Source organism: Lithohypha guttulata (assembly GCF_036872675.1).
Source record: "Lithohypha guttulata strain CCFEE 5908 chromosome Unknown scaffold_8, whole genome shotgun sequence".
NCBI lineage: Eukaryota > Fungi > Ascomycota > Eurotiomycetes > Chaetothyriales > Trichomeriaceae > Lithohypha > Lithohypha guttulata.
In genome coordinates this window covers 373,168-393,172 of record NW_027042757.1, presented here as the reverse complement: position 1 = coordinate 393,172, position 20,005 = coordinate 373,168, and the positions used below count along the sequence as shown (strand labels likewise).

Here is a 20,005-nt window from a genome sequence, read left to right as displayed (position 1 = left end):
TGATCGGTCCAGCCTTGTACTTGGAAATGTGTATAATATCGAATACCCAAAACCACTCAAGCTCAATCCACTTGGCTTGTGCTTTGGTTCCGCGCCAGTCATCAAGCCCGACGACTTTGTGGGCCGGATTGCAGAGATCGAAGCAATCGATAATATACTTCAGTCCGACGATGCATGCGCTGAACCAAAACGGGTCGTACTTGGAGGCATAGGTGGAGTCGGAAAGACACAGCTCGCCATTGCCTAGGCTCGACGTCATAAGCAAACCTATGCATCAGTCATCTGGCTCAATGCAACCTCGAAGTCCACTCTGTCCGCGAGCATCCGGTCAATAAGCTCGGCGATTGTCGCTGCTGAAGACCTGGAAAAGCTCAACGACGAGCAGATACTAGCTCGTTTTCGTGGGTGGCTTTCTCATCCTGAAAACACGACTTGGCTGTTGATTTTTGACAACTACGACGACCCTGACCTCTACGACGTAGGTGGTTTCTGCCCGAGCATTGGGCGTGGGTCAATGATTATCACCACTCGCCTGCCTGAACCTGTGGTAGGCCATCAAGTGCGTGTACATCACCTCACTGAATCGAGCGATAGCCTAGATATTTTGCAGGCACGATCTGGACGTAAGAACGTGAAGGAGGGTAAGTCCAACAAACCCTCTTGACCACTAATTCGTAATATTGACCTGCGAGCAGACTCAGGTGCTCAACGGCTAGCAATTCGATTGGGAGGATTACCACTAGCTTTGGCCTCGGCGGCTGCCTATATACGTAACAGGAATATCACGTTCCAGCAGTATCTGGACGCTTACGAACAGCGATGGCAGATCGACCCCGGTCGCGATGTCAAACTACCAGAGTACAAGGATCGAACATTGTATACGACTTGGAACCTGACGTACATCCGACTAGAAGCGGAAGATGCCGAAGCGGCTCAGATGTTGAAATTTTTGGCTTACTTCGATAACCAGGAGGTGTGGTACGAACTTTTGCACGCAGGGCTGTCGGACGCTTCGCCCCGGTGGCTCCAGAAGTGCCTCTACAACGAGATAAGCTTCGCGAGCGTGATGGGAAGGTTAGTAGATTACTGCCTAGTAGAAGTACAGCAGGCGACCGAATCATATACACTACACAACTGTGTGCATGATTGGACGCTGGGACAGCTAAATCGGACGATAGATCCTCAATCGTACTTTCACGCCTATGACTCTGTTACAACATACTACAGCTCCCTTGACACCGCACCGCACGCTATACGATTGGCTCACCCACGTTTCCTGGCGTGCCACGAGCTTGACGATTTCTTACCAGAGCGTGCAGAGACCGTTCTCACAAATACTAAATGGTTGTGGTACTGTAGGCACCCTGAAGCGGAGCAGATGTGTTTGCGAATATTAGCTAGCTTCGAGAAAGCACTTGGGGCTGAACATATCTCGACCATCAACGCTGTGCACCAACTCGGCTGTGTATATACTTCTTGCGGTGAGCTCGACAAGGCGGAACATGCATACCTACGAGTGCTTGAAGGCTACAAGAAAGAGTTGGGGGCGTATCACGACTCGACCCTCAGGGTACTTTATACGCTCGGCGAGACATACGAGGCCAGAGGCAGGCTTGAGGAGGCAGGAAGTGTGTATCTACAAGCGCTTGAGGGCTGTGAGAAAGCGTGCGCAATGGACGAGATCTTTGCTCTCGAGACACTTGGTGCGCTTGGTAGATTGTATCGTGGTCAAGGTAGGCTGAGCGAAGCGGCGAAGATGCACGCGGACTTTATCTTACATTGCAGGCTCGAATGGCTTCCCCTCTTTTCGCGAGACAAGATTAACGAATTTGCGGAAATTCTGGAGGAGGAGAGCGTGAGTTTGGCTGAGGGGAAGCAAACTCGAGCTGCGGCGTTTAAGCTTGCTCGTCTGATACAGCTTTTGGCTATGTGGAGGCGTAGGGAAGATCAACCACAAATATTACCCCAAGGGCTGATGCTACACCTTGCTAAAGCGCTGATTAGGGTCAAGGACGATGCGAACGCTCAGATCGCTATTTTCGGAGCACTTGAGGTCGAAGGTCGTATACCTTTGGCTTTTGCAGGTGTAGAATGTGACAGCTGTGATTGCGACATCACTCTCGCTACAGGCCTCTACATGTGCCGCCTATGCAAGGGCGTTGAGTTATGCGATGCATGTATGTCTGGGTATGTAACCACGACGAGAACTATGTGGTATTGCCGCGGGCACGGATTCTTTGACGCAGGTTCGAGAGTTTCAGCAATGCTTGAGTCACCCGAAGTCGTTGAGGGGATAGACGTGGACGAATGGCTGGACAAGCTGAAGAAGAAGTACTGTACAGCGGAATACGAGTTCTTGGCAGACCAGAATCCCTTTGATCTCGAGACCACCAGCACACAGTGCTCGAGCGAGGACAGTGAGTTTGTATAGCGTTCGTTCCGGAGCAGATAGAATCAACTTCAATGGACATGTTTCAAGGGTTTGAGCGCATGGATATATAGTGACTTATTGGAAACCCCAACCTTGTCTTCGGTCTTCACGATGTTATACGAACTGTGATCCTTGGCGGTTGCTACAACTTTACTAACAAGTCGAAAGCTTTGCTGCCGCATGCATGCAGCAGCCACCTACCAATACCTGGTATTCGGCTATGGTTTGCAATGTACAGTTGGGCCAAATCCTGCAGATTCTTTGACGGCTGAACCTCTAATGCAGACCGCGCCATCTTCGTTGATGTCGCTCACTTGGTGTAAAAGGTTCTATATTGATATACAAGAGGAGCGAAAACGTTCAGTTGATCACGATGCAGTCTGGAAGAGAGAGTAGGAGCTGCTCTGTCTGGTCAGCTATCCCGGTATTCGAGTTTACGAGTGGTAGGGGCTCAATTTGTGGCGTGTGATACATGAACTTCGACGCAGGGAGAAAATAGGAACGTAACAGAAATGGTTGGCATTTCATTCTCGAACTTCATGATCTCGAGGCAATGTTTGTTTTAGATTTGTGTGTCCGCGTGAGTCTTCGCCTGCCACAAGCTCGTCCCGGACCGAAGTTCTCAAGGAATCGTTCGGAATGTTGTAAATGCCTCTTCCTTTCTATCACTTATAGACCATGTATCGAAAAGTAGCTGGGAAACAGGTTCCATGATTGTGGAAGGAAGTCTGGTATTTGTCGTGCAAGGCGTGGTATAACTTGTTCGAAGATACGCTTAATCGAAGAGACCGAAACCCATATCTTCGTCGGACTCCTCCTTCTCCTCCTCTTTCTTCTCTTCCTCCTTTGGCTCGTCTGCTGCAGCAGCACCACCAGCTGCGGCACCACCACTGGCTGCACCAGCGGCTGGAGCGGCACCGCCACCGGAGCCGACGTTCAGTAGCATATCCTTGACATCTTTGCCTTCAAGAGCCTGTAGTTAATCGCTCGTCAGTACTGTGTTTCGTCTGCGAAGATGTCGCATCTGAGAAGTTCTGCTGCGTCGGATTTGACTAACCTTGGCAAAGAGTGTGGCCCAGATAGGTTCGACGTCTGGCACACCGGCGGCCTTGATGATAGAGTTCAACTTGTCGGCCTGTTACCAATATTATTAGCACCTTGCACTTCTTATGTCCTCCCAAAACCAATCTTCTTGAGTAGTCATACAGTGATATCGACACCGTCATCAGCCAAGATGAGAGCGGCGTAGGAGGCAGCAAGTTCAGCGGTCGACATTTTGAGTTTTTGTGAGTGTCTGTGGGAGGTAGTAGAACTTGCGATTGAATATGGTTGCGCTCGAGGTAGGTAGTCGCAGTCACTCGGTCTATGTGGGCGGAACGAAAATGGCAGCGACGAAATCTTGGCAGTCACGCTAGCCTTCAAGCTAGATCGAAGGAAGAAAGGCGTATCACGAGTACTTGCCCTCATCACGACTCACTGGTCTCACTTACTATCTACTCATCCACCACAGTAAGCTAAATGCTGCTTCTGTGTGCATCAGATCAGCTCCGGTCGCAACGATTCTTCACAAGTTGGCAGGATATCTGACTCACACGACTAACAGCTTGGCTGCGAGCCAATGATGAGCCAATTTGGAGATAAGGCAGTCATCTACTGAACACATGACTTGTGGCAGTAGCTGTAAGTTTGGGAAAGACTCAGCCTAGTCATCCATTACACCAGTCCTCAGTGCAGTAGAGCCCATCTCCAGTATGAGTCAAACGATAGGCTGCGCTTGCTGGGCTGACGTGGTTCAGATCCACGCCAAGCGGCCCTCGCTCAGGCTATGTACTCGTACCTACTCACGACTCTTTCCAGATCCTGCCGTCATGTACAGCAACACAATGTTTGATTTTAGAATCATATAGCCTACCTTCCACATATGCCGTCATTGCATCACGATTGATGTTCTGCAAATTCTCGATAGTGGCTCCTGAGAACCAGGCGACATGAGTTGTGACGATCATGTTCGGGACTTCCTCTTCGCCATTCTCTACATCTGGCAGGAGAGGCGTAGTGCCTGGACCGCCTGGTTCGTTGTCTAGTACGTCTGTTGCGGCTCCAAAGATCCATCCCTCCTTCAACGCTTTAGCGAGTGCTGCTTCGTTGACGATCCCACCTCTTGCTACATTGATCACTATTGTTTCAGGCTTCATCCTCTCCAGTTCTGCTTCGTCGATGAGGTTGATTGTGTCAGGTGCTCTAGGACATACCACACAGATAGTTGTGCTTCTTAACAGCACGTCCTCAAGTCTAGTGCGTCCCTCTCTAACCTCTTTGGCACCTTTTCTTTCAGCGATGAGAATCTCCTTGAAGCCAAGCATCTTGCACAGACACTCGATATTCTTGCCCAGCGCACCATACCCAATTATGCCCAGTATCTCCTGTTTGATACCTAGTGGCGGACCAAGAGGCCACACTCTTTTTGTCAAGCTATTTGTCTGTATCCAATCGTCACTCGTGTGGACGATCTCATCGACGATGCCAGTTCTCTTGCGTACTGCGAAATACAAAGCGAGGAAATGCTCGGACACAGCGTCGATATTAGCAGCCGGAGTGTTGACCACGGTAATTCCTCGTTTCGCGCAATACTCCTTGTCAACCCAACCCATACCAGTCGCCAGTATAGCTAACAGCTGCAGATGTGGTGCGTTATCCATGTCAGAAGGCTTCACATCTATGACATTGGCAATGACTATGGTTGCGTTCTTGATGCGTTCAGCTATCTCGCTAGGTTTGGTCTTCGAATACGTGTCTATTGTGTATGGAAAGGGCAATTTAGCCAGCGGAAAATGGACAGCCTCGAGGAAGACGATATGGTGTTTATCATAGCCAGGAGGTAGTGCTGGAGGTTCTTGTTGCAGCCAGCCCGAGTCACCATTATGTGCGAGGGCTGTCATTGTGAAGTGTTCTCGGGTCACTGTGGACCACGATCTGAGTATTTCGCCCAACGAGTAAGATTAGTCGTGTAATACTGGTAATGCGACCAAGTAGTAATCTGGATTCTTGCCCTGATTCCGATTAGAGTCTACCTGCTAAATTGTTGTAGTAAGTACTGCCTCAAGACCAACATTGCCGAAGGAGCACATATGCGTGTAAATAGCCGAGATATACAGCTCCTGTCTCAACGGATCGTTCTTATCTAACTTGCTGCCAGGTACGAGAGTTACTGCAATGAAACCCGTCTTAACCGCTAATCGATAAAGACTCCACCATTACCGACCTCGGCTTCCAACATTCAGCCCAGGAGTGTTTCGTACAAGTAAGGTGAAAAACACATATTTCAACTAGACTGATAGATGGGGTGGTAACACTATATCGACGGTGTCCTAAACAGTCTGTCTGCCTGTCAAGTCCGGACTAAGCAGCGCCCTGTTCAGAACAAGCTCGGGATGAACTTCAGAGAAGCACGCTTGCGATCTATATTCCTGGCTGGTGTAAGAAGCGTTCTTCTCCTGCTTGTCATACATGCTGTGTGACGGAGCAGCCGCTTCAGACCTCAGTGATGAGATAAGTAATTCACTGCTCCCAAATGCTCAGTCGCGATCTCAAGCTAGGAAGCGATCTCTACTCAGTTTGCCCATCGATGCAGAGCAAAGACAAGCATTTTGACTGGTAACAGTTCTTGAATTGCTGACCTGAGTGAAGGTGTGGTACGAACAGGCTACAGGCAGAAAAACTCTATGTTCCCACAATGCTCTTCCAGACTTGGCCAATATGCATGACTGATCCTGTCGGATACCATCACAAGATAGCAGACCTGCTTCCCTCATTATCTCCTCGTCACTGACCGTCTAGACGTGGTACTGCTTGTGAGCGAAAGCCTTTGTCATCTATTTACTGAATCTAGGCTCGATCTACTCACTTGTTAGCAGGAAAACCGAATGCTATTCACTACAGGACCAAAAATGATTGTCGCTAATTGTGCTAAGACATTCGCCAAAGTCAATGTCCAAGCGTTTATATCTGCAAGCTTTTGTCTGTTTGTGTCCAGCAAAATTTGGCACAATGGAAGGGTGGAAACATCAGATGGCCAATATATCTACTTCGCAGCAAGTGTGGTCATCTAGCGCTTTACTAAAACTCTGGTACAGTCATGATGAGCCGGCCTAATTTGCTCAGGGACAACCTTGGGACCATTGAGAAACTCCGAGACGCGCTTGACGCCGTACTCGAGCAGTGGTGTGCCTTGATTGATGTTACCAGAGAGCCGGACAACGATGATAGCCTGGTCATTCACACCTGGGATGCGGAACTTGGCCAACTGCAGGCAGAAGCCGATAATGTTCTGGAGACAGGTGACAATAGTTTCGACTCTGATGAAATGAGGAGAACCATGGTGAATATCATGACTCTTGTAGGAGGCATGAGAACCCTTCTGAAGCATGTTTATGATCAAGGCGAGAAGCGCGTCAATGACCCGCTGCTCGCATGTGATCGTAAAGATGTTGCCACACTTGCGCGAGGCATGAGGGAGGAGGAGCTTGCTACAACCATTACGATGTGGCAGTCAGCACTTGATGAATCTCACAAGAAACCTTCGTTGACTTATATGGACGAGGAAGCTGAAACCATTAAGCAAGGAGACCGAATCGAAATGCTTGACGATGTCTACAACAAACGCTTCGGGATGTCCCTGCGAACGTCACTGCAGTCCAGCAGCGGCAACAGAAATCGACATGACGACTTGGACTTTGAACAAAGTATCATGGCTCCTGATGAAGATAACGCAGACGTTGAAGGATTTCAAGGCGAAGAAGGTAAGCCTGTATCCAACTCCATTACTCCTCATCTTGCTCACCGAAACAGATCCAGCTGAGTCCGGCAATGACAACGAGAGCCCATCCTACGACCATGGAAATTGCAAGATAGCAGAATATGAAACTCACAACAATGAGCAGCAGGATTCTCATGATGAACTCCTGCCTCCACAGGAAGAACGCCATACTCAACCAACGACCAACACCTCAGCTTCCTCCACCATCGAAGACCTTTCAACTAGCATGAACGAAGTCACGCTTACTAGATCACCCGACCAGATCCCACCAACTCCTGACCTCACGCCAGACCACTCCCCCATACCAGCAGAACCATCTATGGATAACTCAGTTGGACACGCAAACACAACTGCCCTCGCTCTCGCTCCAAATCCTGCGGCTCAAGGCGCCAACCAGTTTCTTCAACTCACACAAGAAGATACGGATCCATATGCTTCGAATACCTGGCCAGATAGAGCAGGAAATGCTGGTGGCAACAGTGCTCGAGGTGGTGCGGGAAGGGGCAAGACTCGCCGCAAGGTGAGAGGATAGTGATGGAGATGGAGAAGAAGAAGAAGAAGGAGATTTTCTACGATACCACAACAGAGATATGACGATGATCTAATGGCGACTACGATGTGTGTATGGAAGGAGTGGAAGAGATGGAGGATACGGGAGATGACCCTGTTGAAAATCTCCACAGGTAGGCTATGAGATAACTGTCAAATGGCTGGGAAGGAAGAAGCACAGCGAGAAAGAGAATGAGGCAGCCAGATGTGCGAGCTCGAAAATGATGAATTGTGATGAACCAGTGTGAAACTCGTCTCGTGTCTGCGTCTCGCTTCCGAAATTTATAGGAAGGTGATGGCTGTATGGCTTACTTATGTTACAGCACTTCTGATGCTTTTGCCCACTAGTTTGCTTGGTTGATCATCCTCGACTATACACATTCGTTTTCCGCTTCACGCTCTTCCAAACACGAATTGTTATTGTTTCTTGCCTATTCCGTGCCAAGTCTCAGTAGGCGCAATAATCCCAGATTTTTCTGCTCACCATTCCCCATCGATAAATAGAGTTGTGTAATGCCGTCCAGTCGAACTAGTATATGGACAATGTTGAACGCATTTCTTCGCTCAACCACAATGGGTTTACCAACTCTTGTTACTAGCCACATTCTCAAACAGCATTCGACATTGTCCAAGCACAAAAAATCACCAGTTCTTGAAGTGCAACCACAACAACTTCAACAAGGTCAACAATACAACTCCCTCAACTTCGTCTCAACACCTCATTGAAATCTCATTCAGTCCCTCCTCAGCTTTACCATCCACACCCCCCATCCACCTCCTCAAATACTCCCCCCGCCTATACCTATACATCCCGCCATCACCATCACACCCACTCCCGTTCGCACTCCCCCGAAAATGCCAACTATGCCATATCGAAAACGCATCAAAGCTCATCAGACACCAGCGTCGACATACCTCTGCAGGTTTTGGAGCTGTGTCGTGGGAGTGGCGGAAGAGGCGGATTGAGGGGATGTGTAGGAAGATCATGATGAGGAGTTCGTTGGGGAGGTCGTTGATTGTAGTGGTTTTTTGTAGCGACATGGTTGCGTATATTTGCGGTGGTTTTGAGTAGGATGTGTTGGTTTTGGGGGTCTGTTTAGGTGGGCCTTGTTCATGGTAGTGGTTGAGGTCATGGTGGTAGCGAGCACAGGTAGTGTTATGTACTGTCAGAGAGTCGCCAGAAGACCGCTGACCCTTCGGGGGTCAATTAGTGAGTCATCACCGAAGCTGAAGGTGTAAAGGAGTACCATCTGGCACAAGTTGGAAAATGACCGAAAAATCCCGTGACTATATCCGGTCGTGCGAGGATGGAAGGAGTTCTTATGAAGAGCCTCACGAACGTCGAAAACTCAAAGTCGCCAGCGATTTGCCTCTGCTCAATGTGTAGGAAGCTAGCCAGAGGCCATCTGTTTTCCTTTCACAACATACCAGGCAATAACGCGCTTCGGTCAAGCTCCAATTGTCTTCTCAACAAAAGTTCTCTGAGCGCCTCCCACTCTTCTCCCGTCTCTTCTCCGTGTCGATTCACATCCTGATATCCCCAAGCTAACGCGATTCTATCGAGGTAGTATCTTTCCTCTTCGCGAACCCATCTTGGCCACAAGTTCGTGCCCGGAATCCACCTCACTCGTTTATGGTGATCGTTCCACGTCGTCACTGTGATATAGAGAAGAATCCCCATAGTGCCAATATACGCGCTGCTGCCAGAGATACACATCCAGAAGAAAGTGTCTTCTTCCCAGCTGATTTGCCATCTTGCTGCGCGCGAGGAGAGGGTCCAGGCCAAGGGAATAACGCTGGACGCGAGGGTGAGTGGGAAAGCGGCTTTCTTGATAAATTTTGCCCATTTGAATTGAGTAGTTGCGACGGTTTCGTCGATGAGGCTGATTGCGAGGGGCATGTCACGGATCGAGATTGCTGATTCGATGGCGAGGTCTGCGAGACGATGTGGGACAGCGTATTTGGGTGTCGAGGACCAGGGTTCGGAGTACTGGATGGGGTGAGAGCCTGGTTTGGGTATTTGTTTGTGGGCGTAGAGGTGAAGTATCTTAGGAAGGTATTGAGGAAGTTGAAGAGTTGTTGCGATCTCGACGTAGAAGGTGAGAATACGTTCGGATATGTATACTTTGGGATCTTCGAGGAGAGGGTATAGCGCTTTCACTAAGAGGAAGGCGAGGGTTCTGCGGTCCTCGATGGACAGAGCAGAAGCAGGTAGTGGTGTAGCGACCTGATCTTGTTCCTGCCTTGCCTGAACTTGAGGCTCATTCAACTCCACGAAAAGAGAGCTTCCATCGTTGCTCGTAGAAGACGTCCGCGCGCCCTGTTTTTCTGTCGAAAGGTCCGACTGTGGTAAACCTTGTAACGGTTGTGTCTGGACAAGAACATCTGCCAGTTCCTGAGCTCTTTGCAGAACAGCAAGGACTGTCGCCTCATCCGGCACTTCTTCTGATTCCAGTATGGCTAATGCACCCTCCTGTATCGACCGTACCGTCAACTTCGAGTCCTTGGTCAGGAGCGCATTTGAATTTATCTTGGAGGCTGGAGGTGGTGTCGTCGATTCTGCCGTCTCGTTTGCAGGCTTTCGCGCCTTTTGAGGCGTCAACGAGGACGGTGGGTTTATCCCAGGTCTGCCAGCCTTTGGTCTCTGGACTTGAGCAGGCAGACCACTGGATTTCTTGTTGGGTATTGGGGAGCTTCGACCTTCAAGTTGCTGTCGAAGTGTTGCGGCTCGACTGAGAGTAGTGGAAAAAGCTCTGATTATTGGCCTGGCTGCTTGCGCTGACCGACACGCTTTGCACACGTAAGGTGCCCGACGAGGCAGCAACTGTGCCATCTTCTGAGTCTCGAGCTCGATTGCGACACGATTGCAATGTGGTGCAGTGGTAGATCCGAGAATGGATGGTCTGAGGTGGACCCTGGAACTGACGCGCACAGGGCATATCTCGGGGTTCAACTTGAGTTATGAGCTCTCTAACTCCTGCCCGGAAGTGGTTACAATTCCACGTAGCGATTTTTACAATGAGCTACTCAAATCCACTTGCTGCCATCACGCAGTCAGGGGTCGGATCGAAGGATGTCATGGAAGAATCATGCAGTGAATCACAACAGGATGAGCAGGCTCGTTGACATGCTAACAACGATGAACGACTCTCTATTAGCTATTATTTCATGGAAATATTCCTAACCAAAACAAATATACATGAGGCGGAAGACCTATCCCGATCGGATAGTTATTGACGTTTTCAAGAACCTTCCTGAAACTGCGACAATGGTATTGTCGAGGTTACAGGAAGACCTCGAACTCGAGCCAATAACACGAACAAGTCCCCCAACGTCAACACATAGACTAGCTGACTCAATAGAATTAGCTGTCTAACATGCCAATATCCTTCATGGTATGCGCAAGGTTGAGGAATCGCGCAGCGCAACCTGGGTATCTCTTCCTCTCATCAAGAAAATGGAAAGCTCGCTTGACCGACTGGGTATCGCAAATATCAAAAAATCAATAAACCAAATACAATTTTGTCCATCTGTGCTCGACTGGGTATCTTGTGGGAAAAGTTGCCTGGCGATTTAGGGATCGTGGTTTCTCTTCAAAAGAGTGTCGTACCTATCAGGTAACACTGAATTATTGTGCTGAATTGCTTGTCCGTGCTTACAAACAAAAAGCCTCCTAAACTGCGAGGCCAGAGAGACGAGAAGGGCTGCGAGGAGACATGGATATACCTGTAAAGGACTTCTCGTCCCACCACTTCTCATGCTCAACTGGAGTCGCTGACCGTGACATGCCTCGTATGCGAGAAGGAGACGTTGGTGGAGTTCTGTCTCTGACCTCGTGGGACCTTCAAGCTGTAGTTGTAGTCTTGACCTCGGCTGGGTCTGCTGTAACTGCATCGTGAACGGTGTGATGAATATTGTCAGGAACGAAGTCACCGACAATCTCTGAGTCGGTCTTGGGTTCAATGATTGTGGCGTTAGCAAGCGTTCCAGTTGCTGATGTTTCCGTGACGGCTGGCTTAGTCTCAGTGGCTGCTACGTCGGTCTTGCCTTCTCCTGCTGCAGTCTCTAGTTTGTTAGCACGGCTGTTCTTGCGAAAGAGACCACCAAGCTTGCCAGGGAGAGGCGACTTCTCTCGCTTAATCTCGTCCGGAGATCGGGTCTCTTCAGAAGTAGCAAAAGGTGATTCAGGAGCAGGAGACTTCTCAGTCTTTCGCTTCAGAGTACCAAACGAGCCAAAGAGGGAAGTTCGTCGCTTCTCACGAGCAGGTCTTTCCTCCTTGGCAACCTCGGTATCCTTGACATGTGTCTCAACGGCAGGTGTTTCTGTGGCAGCAACAGCTGTCTCTGGCGCGGTTGTAGAGGTCACAGCTGGAGTGTTGACAGTCTCCTCATTGGTGTTGAGGTCCTCTCCCTGTTCCTCCTTCTTGTCGTGCTTCTTGAAGAGGCCAGAGACGAAGCTCTTCCTCTCTGTTCTAGGTGTCACGACAGCAGGTTCTGCAGTAGTGGTTTGCTCGTTAACAATTGGCTCTTCGGATATCGCTGCTGGAGTGGAATTCGTAGTAGTGTTGACTGGAGAAGTGACGGCGGCGGTATCTATTGGCTTGTTCATAATTGGTTCGTCAAGCTTAGGTGCGGTCTCGGACACGGCAGAAGGCTCATCTTTAGCTGGAACATGAGGAACAACATCCTTCTCCGATTTCTCAGTGGTAGGGCTGACGATCTTGTTCTTGTTGAAGAACCCACCGAAGACAGAGGCACGCTTGTTCTTCTTCTCGGTCGGAGTGGTGACTTCCTCAAGTGGTCGTTCTTCCTCTTTCTTCACAGCAGCAGGCACGACAGCTGCTGGCGCTGCGGCAATAGCGGCAGCCTCGGCAGCGTCTTTGGCCTTGATAGCATCGTGCTCAGCCTTTGCCTCTTCTTTCTTGTGTTCGGCCTCGACTTTTTTCTCCTCCTTAATGTGCTCCTTCTCGGCCTTCTTCACCTCTTTCTCGTGCTCTTTCTCGACCTTCTTTTCGGTCTTCTCTTCATCTTTCTTGCCAAAGAGGCCGAAGACGCTGTTTCTCTTTCGAGATTGAGAACGCTCCTTCTTGGCTTGCTTCTCGGCGGCCTTTCGCTTCTTATGTTCGTCATCCGAGGACTCGCTCGAGGTGTCGGTCCTGGCAGCGGGCTCGGTGGAAGCGGCCGTAGCAGTGTTGGTGTGGGTTGTGGCATCTAGAGACTTCTTTGGAGTAGCTACGGCGGCAGTTGTAGCTACAGCAGGCAAAACAGCTAAAGTGGTTGCATTAGCTGACGATCATTTCCAGGTACGTCATAAAGTAAATAAACACTTACCATAACCCGATACATTCTTCTTGTAGGTGTCACGGCCAGTGATATCTGTCTTCAAATCCTTAGACTCATCAGCGCTTCGCTGGATAGCAGCGACCCAGCTGTCTCGTTCTGCCTCAGAAGCAGCCTCGAACTTGTGGGTGTGACTGCCGATCTTAAAGGAGAAGTCGGTGAAGCCGGTCTTGGTGATGGCAGATGCCTCAGCCTAGGGTTCGTTAGCATGTGCTATCTTCTTCTTGTACTTCCGTTACTTACAATCAAGATGAGACCGGTAGGAGTAGCCTTGTCCTCTGAGCGCTTGGTGTAGAACAATACACCTTTACCCGTCTCTTGTGCCCAGGCAGCATTGTGGTGAGCGACGTCAGCCTTCTCGTTCTTGATGTAGGTATCAAGACCTTGTTGGGTAATAGGCTCCTCACTGAACCAGAAAAAGTGCTTGACAAATCGAAATTGCCTGTGTCAAGTTAGTGAGTTGTGCAAGTGGATTGACTAGCCAACTTACTTCAGCAGACCAGGTGCCTTGTAACCGAGAATGCCTTCAGTGGCAGGGGTAGCCTCTGCGACTGTGTCATGCTTAGCTGCTTCTGTAGTGGCAGATGGGGTGGCATGTGTCTCCGTGGTAGTTTCTGTTGCAGGCTCGGTTGTACCCAAATTGAAGTCTGTAGGAATGACAGGTGTAGTTGGCTCAGCAGAGGCAGTAGTGTTGTCAACTGGCTTGGTAGCAACAGGAGTGCTTTCCTCGACCTTTGGCACGCCGACAGACATGGCTTATGCAATAGTATGGAATGTGAATGTTTCTCAGGAGAAGTTATTTGAAATAATGCGTTGAAGCCGAAGGAGGGACGAGCAAATCAGCAGGCCAGTAAAAGTCGGTAAGCAGTTGATGGCTGTGGGTGCACAGGCTCAAGGGAGGAAATGCAGTTGAAACCTGAACTCGTGCAGGTGATACGGACTAGCTTATTGTCCCGAAGGCAGGAACAAAGGGCGCTAGAAATTTACTGGTGTGCTTTGCAACAATGACTGTCGTGACGTACAGGGAAAGAAGTATGAAGTATGAAGCAGAACAGCAACAACGAACTAGGGTATCTTGGGTATCTTGAGAGAAGGGAAGGAAGGAAAGAAACGAGTCGAACGAGCAGTCACGGTATTTTGTTAGACCTCCAGTCGTCTACGGCCTGCAGTTTGGACCTAGAGTGTTGCGGATGTTCCGCCATTCGTCCTTCTTCGAGCACTCTCGGCCTCTGGCGCCACGACTTTGCCGGCACTGCCTGTTCATGTAGCGTGATTGCAATTCGATTGATCGATGATTCATTTCCGCTGGCGCAACTCAACAACAATCGTGCCTTTGCGGGAGATTTGGAGGCGCGATGCTCACGAAGTTTAACTGCATCTTCCTGCCCACTAGTCGTGCCCAGGAAATCCTAGTCCTGGTTAGTGACCACGCCTGTGGTCGATCAATCCACTTTCTGAAAACCTTCCCAGCCCTTACACATGTCCTAAACTCAATACGAACCTCCCTGACTCTAGCCTTTACAAGCCTAATGCTTTGACTAATATTTCTTAATGTCGTACGGTGTGATGCTAGAGGACAAGCAAACGTTATCAGATGTACCCTTCATCACCTCGCTCCGAACCTGTAGCAAGAGGTGAGGTTGTCTGGTTTGGATCTTGGTAGTTGTGAGAACTCAGCCGAAACTGCCACGTTGTGTGGAACGTTCGAAATCAGGGGGATCCGAGAGGCTCTCAATCCGCTCTTGCAGCAACACAACCGTCAAGCAGCCTTCCCGTTGCGGGTTGACCTGTGACTTGTCGCGAGGTCGAGCGGGATACTGCGTGCATATCACGCGATGATAGCACAGCTCAAGGCCACCTCGAAATCTTCTCTACGACGTCGGACATTTGCTGGATAATGTGGACAGTAGTTATCTGGGGAAGTAGAATCAAAGAGATAGACCTGAGCGTCCGATCATTCCTATCACTTCGTGGCATGAGCATCACGAGCAGTGGGATGTCAGGTGCATACTCGGAATCTCTCACCTTGTTGTGACCAGTCGGCGTATCAGAATAGTTCGCGTCCGCACCATGACCACGCGCAGATCAGGCTAAAAATATGCAGAGTAGGGCGGAGAACGAATAAAAATACATCAATGTGCTGCTGCTATCTGCAAGTCGTGCCCCTTTACCTTACTCGGGTATTCGTGAGAACCTTTTCCAGGTCTATCATTACATACGCTCGTGATCAGGAAAATTTAGCTGCAAGATCCCAGGTTCTTGAGAAAATTTGACTGGGTCATGCGACAATCCCAGGTTTATCTGGTCGCCCGTTCTCGAGCCTCGTGGCGGCACATACGACGCGTTTCTCATTCGCAACCTTCGTCAGTGCTCTGTCTCGTCGTCGTCACCATCATTCACATATTGAAATTTGTAGAATATACGAGCAGTTACTCTATATACGAATACTACCATCTTTCGTTATCAGAGAACACCTGCTCGAAACGCACATGCTAGCGCGTATCGTCTCGTCCATGCTCCGAAAGCGAAAGTAAGGGTCTGTTCCGGCGCACTCCAGACAATCTCGGAAGCCCATATCAGCAAGCGACAGGCGCTGAAACAGCTTGGCACCATTGACGAGGCCTTGATGCTTGTATGTTGATCACAAGCAGGAAAGGAACTGGTAGGCACTCACTTGTCTCCTCGATGCACCTTCTTTCTGACACTTGACGAATGAAGACTAAGGATATCGAAGGATGTAGAGCCTTGGGCATTTAACTGTACCAATTGTCTGCAATTCGATCGAGTGTGTAATTGGAACTATTCAGCTCGGTAGGTGTCATAACAGTGAGCAAATGATTATCGACAGGCTACTTCTGACACTCATGCTAACAGCGGCTTTCTGCCAAACTTTTTAATCCAAAACCAATAAGCCACCAACACCTTGCGTTGTGAGAGGATCAACTTCACCTCCGTCAAAATATAGAAACCCAAGCAGCACAAAGATCCCCAAAATCGTCGTCTACCCAGCAGCAGTCATAACATATGCCGTGATCGTGTCCATCCTCTCCTTGGTCAGCTTCAAACTGATCTTCAATAGTTCTTGCGCAATGTCCGGATGTGCCTTTTGCAGCTCATGCCATTTTCGATCTGTAAGTTGCCATATCACGCAATGCGTCTCGGCTATGAGCCTTGCTGTCCGGGGTGTATCCGAGAAGAACGGTAGCTCACCGCACGGACGTTTCTCCACAATCAATTCAGAAAATCTGCCTTGCGGCAAATCATAGTCCGCACGCAGTAGACCCTCTTCTAGAAGGTAGAAGCCCGAAGGTTTGTCTCCAGCATTGAACAGTACCGAGTTACGAGGATATGTGACCTTTTCGAAGTATGGTACAGCTTTGTGCCAAAAGTCCTCGTTCTTGTCCGAAACGTCTCCGAATATCTGCATGAGCAGCGGCAAAGGCGCCTTGTATGCTGACCATTTCTGCAGGGAAGAGTGGTCCTCCTCCAGTGTGGCAGTCGCTGCTTCATGCAACTGATTCTGGCGAGGAGAGCTGACCAGAAATTCCTGGCGGTACGAGGCTGAAAAGTCCACATTCGTCCTCGAAGCAGGAATATCGAGGTGAGAAGTAGTGCGTGAAGAGCGTACTGCTCTTTGCTTCTGCTGCTCGTAAAGAGCTTTCAGCAATTTGTTCTCGCAGTCCTGCAGCGACTGGTTTAGTGTTTCGTATACGCTGACACCTGAATCTTCACTGAAGAGGCCCACATTCCGCAGAGCCATGCCGATCTCACCGTCGAGCTCGAGACCGCTGATCAAAAGCTGTACACCACGCTTACTCAGTAGCCGATTGATTCGAGTAAAAGCCTCGGCTGCAGAGAAATCAATCCCATTAATGCTTGACATATCCAGGACAACAAAACGTAGTGGTGATGCACGAAAAGCGTCGTCAGCAAGCAAAGCTCTGATACGGTTCTCGACTCCCACAATCGTACCGAAGAACAAAAAGCCAGCCAGTTTGATCACGAATAATTGCTGGCCAGCTTCGTGCAGAAACTTCCGCTGTACAGGTGGCCTTCTCACTGTCGATTGAGCGATTTCGCCAGAATACTCGGCGCGAATAGCAGTACGTTGGCTGGTTTGAACAACAAAGTTCAGGGCTGCCAGCACAATCCCAACCAGAATACCGGCAACAAAATCCCAGATACCCATCGTAATCACAATTATCCAGATAGTAGCATATTCGAGTTTATGGACTTTCCCAAAGGTATCGACGACTGCCTCTTCCAGAAGCTCGATGCCAAGCAGGAAAATAAGTGCGCCAACGACCATGATGGGGATGTAACCAATGATCACAGGTCCAGCCAGCAGAATTCCAAATGTCCCGGCGGCTAACAATATTCCCGCAAGTCGGTCATTGCCTCCGCAGTCGATGAAAAGCAGACTGTTGGTGTATACTAGATAATTTTGAACCGAACCGCAAAGACCACTGAGAGTATTTGAGACTCCGTGGGCTATCAGCTCTCGATCGACATTCAAATTGTCCTCGCCCGTGGAAATACCAAGAGCTGGGACGTTAATCGGCACGTGAAGTATGCCAAAGAAAGTAAGTGCAAACATCGTAGGGATAGTGTCGGCAAGGGCACCCCAATGGACAGCTTTGAGATCGTAGAGTGTCCAGAAGTGGTACCATGGATTACCTGCTGGAGGGCTATCGAAGATCCATCCATTCGAATGTAAGGTATCCATTTGTATACCTAGAGCAAACTTGAAGAAGTAAAAAATTGCAGCGACTGAAACGAAGTAGCCACCAACAAGAAAGTTTGACTTAACGAAGCGTTGAGTAATCATGAGAACGATAGCTAGGGCTAAAGGAATGAGCCAAAGCATAAATGTGTCTGCTCGAAAAAGCTGTTTCAAAGTGGGTATGTTATACTCCAGGTTGCCGGGTAATCTTGCAGAAACTTCAACACCAGTTGCGACCAGGAACCAGCCAACTCCTCCAATACAACCAATCAGTATGTGCCGTGGAAAGAAGCCTATCAACGACCCAAGCCTGCAAGCGCCCATCAAAAAGAAGACAGCTCCAGTGAGGACCGAACTGATGGCGAAAGAGAGGACAGTAGTAGCAAGGACTGACTTCGAATCATCTTCGCCGACTTTTTCGAGGATGAGGAAGGCCATTTTGTGAAAGAAAGGGACCACTTCGATCATTTCAGAACCAATGCCACCTCGAAAGACTGAACCACCACACGAGTACACCAATTGAGCGATGATCGTGCTGACATAGAAGATAGCTATGCCATCCGAACCAAGGTCGTCGAACAGTTGATGGCCTAGTGGGAAGAGAATCATGCCATAAGACAGCGCATCCAGTATGTTAAGCAGTAGTCCCAAGAACACAGCTGGTAGAAGTTTTGCTGGACGCACGACAACAGACCCGAGGACAGCTCTGCCACTCCACGTCTTGGGATGTGACAGTGTGTAGCATCCTGACTTGATGTTTGCGGATGCAGCTCCGTACCATAAATGTAGTGTACTTTTGTTGTCCGGTTTCTGACGTTCTGTTTCATTGGCACCATCAAAGGCAGTAGGGCTTTTGTTGTCTTTGAGTAGCGCAGTCCTCTCGTCCACATCGTGTTCCTGGCCCTCATACATATCGAGACTCGAGTGCTCAAACGGCGGCGTGCGTCGTCTTGCTTCTATTACTGGCGATGGTAGATCCGGTATTAAGGCTAATAAAGCCTCACCCGATCTCTCGTGTGCTGATTCTGCAGGTGTCACTGGCTCCGACACTTCTTCAATCACAGGAGGATATTCTTGTCCATCCTCGGAGCGTGTGGGGGAGTGCTCAGTATTGTCCGAGTAGGCCAGACTGGCTATTTCTGCAGTCTGCTCTCTCAGACCTTCGGAGGAGTATTGTGCAGGGTCGAGCTGACCGTGAAAGGAACGGTGGTAGAAGGATCGGTTCGGGGTTCTCCCATAGGACTGTGCTGTTGAATTCGAAATCGAATTTGCACGAGGTCTGGAGGTGTCGTATGTTCTGTCCCCCACTGCCAACGAGTTGGCAGTATCTAGAGAGCGATTATCTTGGTGCCGTTTATTGATATTCATGGGTGCTGGCCCAGCTTTGCTCTTCCTGGCAGACGAGTGCAGAGAGCCGCTGCGGCCCCTCGCTCTATCGGGAGTGGAAGTCGACATAGTGGTCCACGACGAGTTGGCTTGAGTGGAGAACCATGAAGTGTTCGACTCGGTCAGCTACTGTGCAAAGCTTGTCCGAGAAGCTCGGTCGCGGCAGGAAGCGCTATGGAACTCGAATTTGGTCTCCTCAAGGCAAGGCAAGCATGTTGCAAGGAACGGTTTGAGTTGAAAGCTAATTCAAGCCGCTTGCTGCAAGTGCAAGTGGTTGGCTATGTAGATCTCGTCAAGCTCGGCGATGGCGTACTGTTGTCATTGCATGGCGTGATGTCTGATACTGATGAAAGATATCCTACTAGCAAGCGGTTGCAAGGATACAACGAGGAGGTCACTAATGCGCAAAGATGCATTGCAAACGGCAGGGAAATGCAAAAGGATGAACCGGCACTACCTGAACTCAAGGATGGGGAAAAAGTTTGAAGTTTTGACTTTCGGATAGGATGACGAAGTTTTCCAGCCCAATTGAGCACAAGTTCGAGCAATCGCCAGGAGCATGGGAAACGCTCGGACTGGTGCCTGATGGTAGGGTGTAAGTGACCTCGTAGCTCTTGGGATACTCTAGAGACCGTCCAGTGTCCCTCAATACGAGGTAATCACTTGTAATTACTCGTCATCCAGAAATTGCAAGTGCAGCAGTACTCGCTGTTAGTCGACTGAACGTGCCGAAAAGCAATGATTCATTGATAAAAAGCTA

The 20,005-nt window shown here is 49.5% G+C and overlaps 7 protein-coding genes across 7 annotated transcripts; 2 read left to right on the top strand and 5 right to left on the bottom strand.

The window, feature by feature from the left end:
• Positions 1-514: 514 nt before the first annotated feature.
• On the top strand, positions 515-2,431 carry LTR64_008274 (uncharacterized protein; the record flags this gene model as incomplete). Its single annotated transcript, XM_064902589.1, has 2 exons — positions 515-641; positions 696-2,431. 2 exons carry the CDS (start codon positions 515-517, stop codon positions 2,429-2,431), a joined length of 1,863 nt encoding a protein of 620 aa, XP_064751065.1.
• Positions 2,432-3,206: 775 nt separating this feature from the next.
• On the bottom strand, positions 3,207-3,706 carry ALTA12 (60S acidic ribosomal protein P1; the record flags this gene model as incomplete). Its single annotated transcript, XM_064902588.1, has 3 exons — positions 3,207-3,404; positions 3,489-3,566; positions 3,638-3,706. The coding sequence occupies 3 exons, from the start codon at positions 3,704-3,706 to the stop codon at positions 3,207-3,209; spliced, it is 345 nt and encodes a 114-aa protein (XP_064751064.1).
• Positions 3,707-4,268: 562 nt separating this feature from the next.
• On the bottom strand, positions 4,269-5,370 carry LTR64_008272 (uncharacterized protein; the record flags this gene model as incomplete). The annotated part of the gene is made up of 2 exons (XM_064902587.1): positions 4,269-4,291; positions 4,344-5,370. 2 exons carry the CDS (start codon positions 5,368-5,370, stop codon positions 4,269-4,271), a joined length of 1,050 nt encoding a protein of 349 aa, XP_064751063.1.
• A 1,199-nt stretch (positions 5,371-6,569) lies between these two features.
• LTR64_008271 (uncharacterized protein) lies at positions 6,570-7,779 on the top strand (the record flags this gene model as incomplete). Its single annotated transcript, XM_064902586.1, has 2 exons — positions 6,570-7,230; positions 7,280-7,779. 2 exons carry the CDS (start codon positions 6,570-6,572, stop codon positions 7,777-7,779), a joined length of 1,161 nt encoding a protein of 386 aa, XP_064751062.1.
• A 1,434-nt stretch (positions 7,780-9,213) lies between these two features.
• LTR64_008270 (uncharacterized protein) lies at positions 9,214-10,629 on the bottom strand (the record flags this gene model as incomplete). The annotated part of the gene is made up of 1 exon (XM_064902585.1): positions 9,214-10,629. One exon carries the CDS (start codon positions 10,627-10,629, stop codon positions 9,214-9,216), a length of 1,416 nt encoding a protein of 471 aa, XP_064751061.1.
• A 1,011-nt stretch (positions 10,630-11,640) lies between these two features.
• On the bottom strand, positions 11,641-13,889 carry LTR64_008269 (uncharacterized protein; the record flags this gene model as incomplete). Its single annotated transcript, XM_064902584.1, has 4 exons — positions 11,641-13,046; positions 13,128-13,329; positions 13,380-13,578; positions 13,627-13,889. The coding sequence occupies 4 exons, from the start codon at positions 13,887-13,889 to the stop codon at positions 11,641-11,643; spliced, it is 2,070 nt and encodes a 689-aa protein (XP_064751060.1).
• Positions 13,890-16,137: 2,248 nt separating this feature from the next.
• Positions 16,138-19,314, bottom strand: LTR64_008268 (uncharacterized protein; the record flags this gene model as incomplete). Its single annotated transcript, XM_064902583.1, has 1 exon — positions 16,138-19,314. The coding sequence occupies one exon, from the start codon at positions 19,312-19,314 to the stop codon at positions 16,138-16,140; it is 3,177 nt and encodes a 1,058-aa protein (XP_064751059.1).
• Positions 19,315-20,005: the final 691 nt, after the last annotated feature.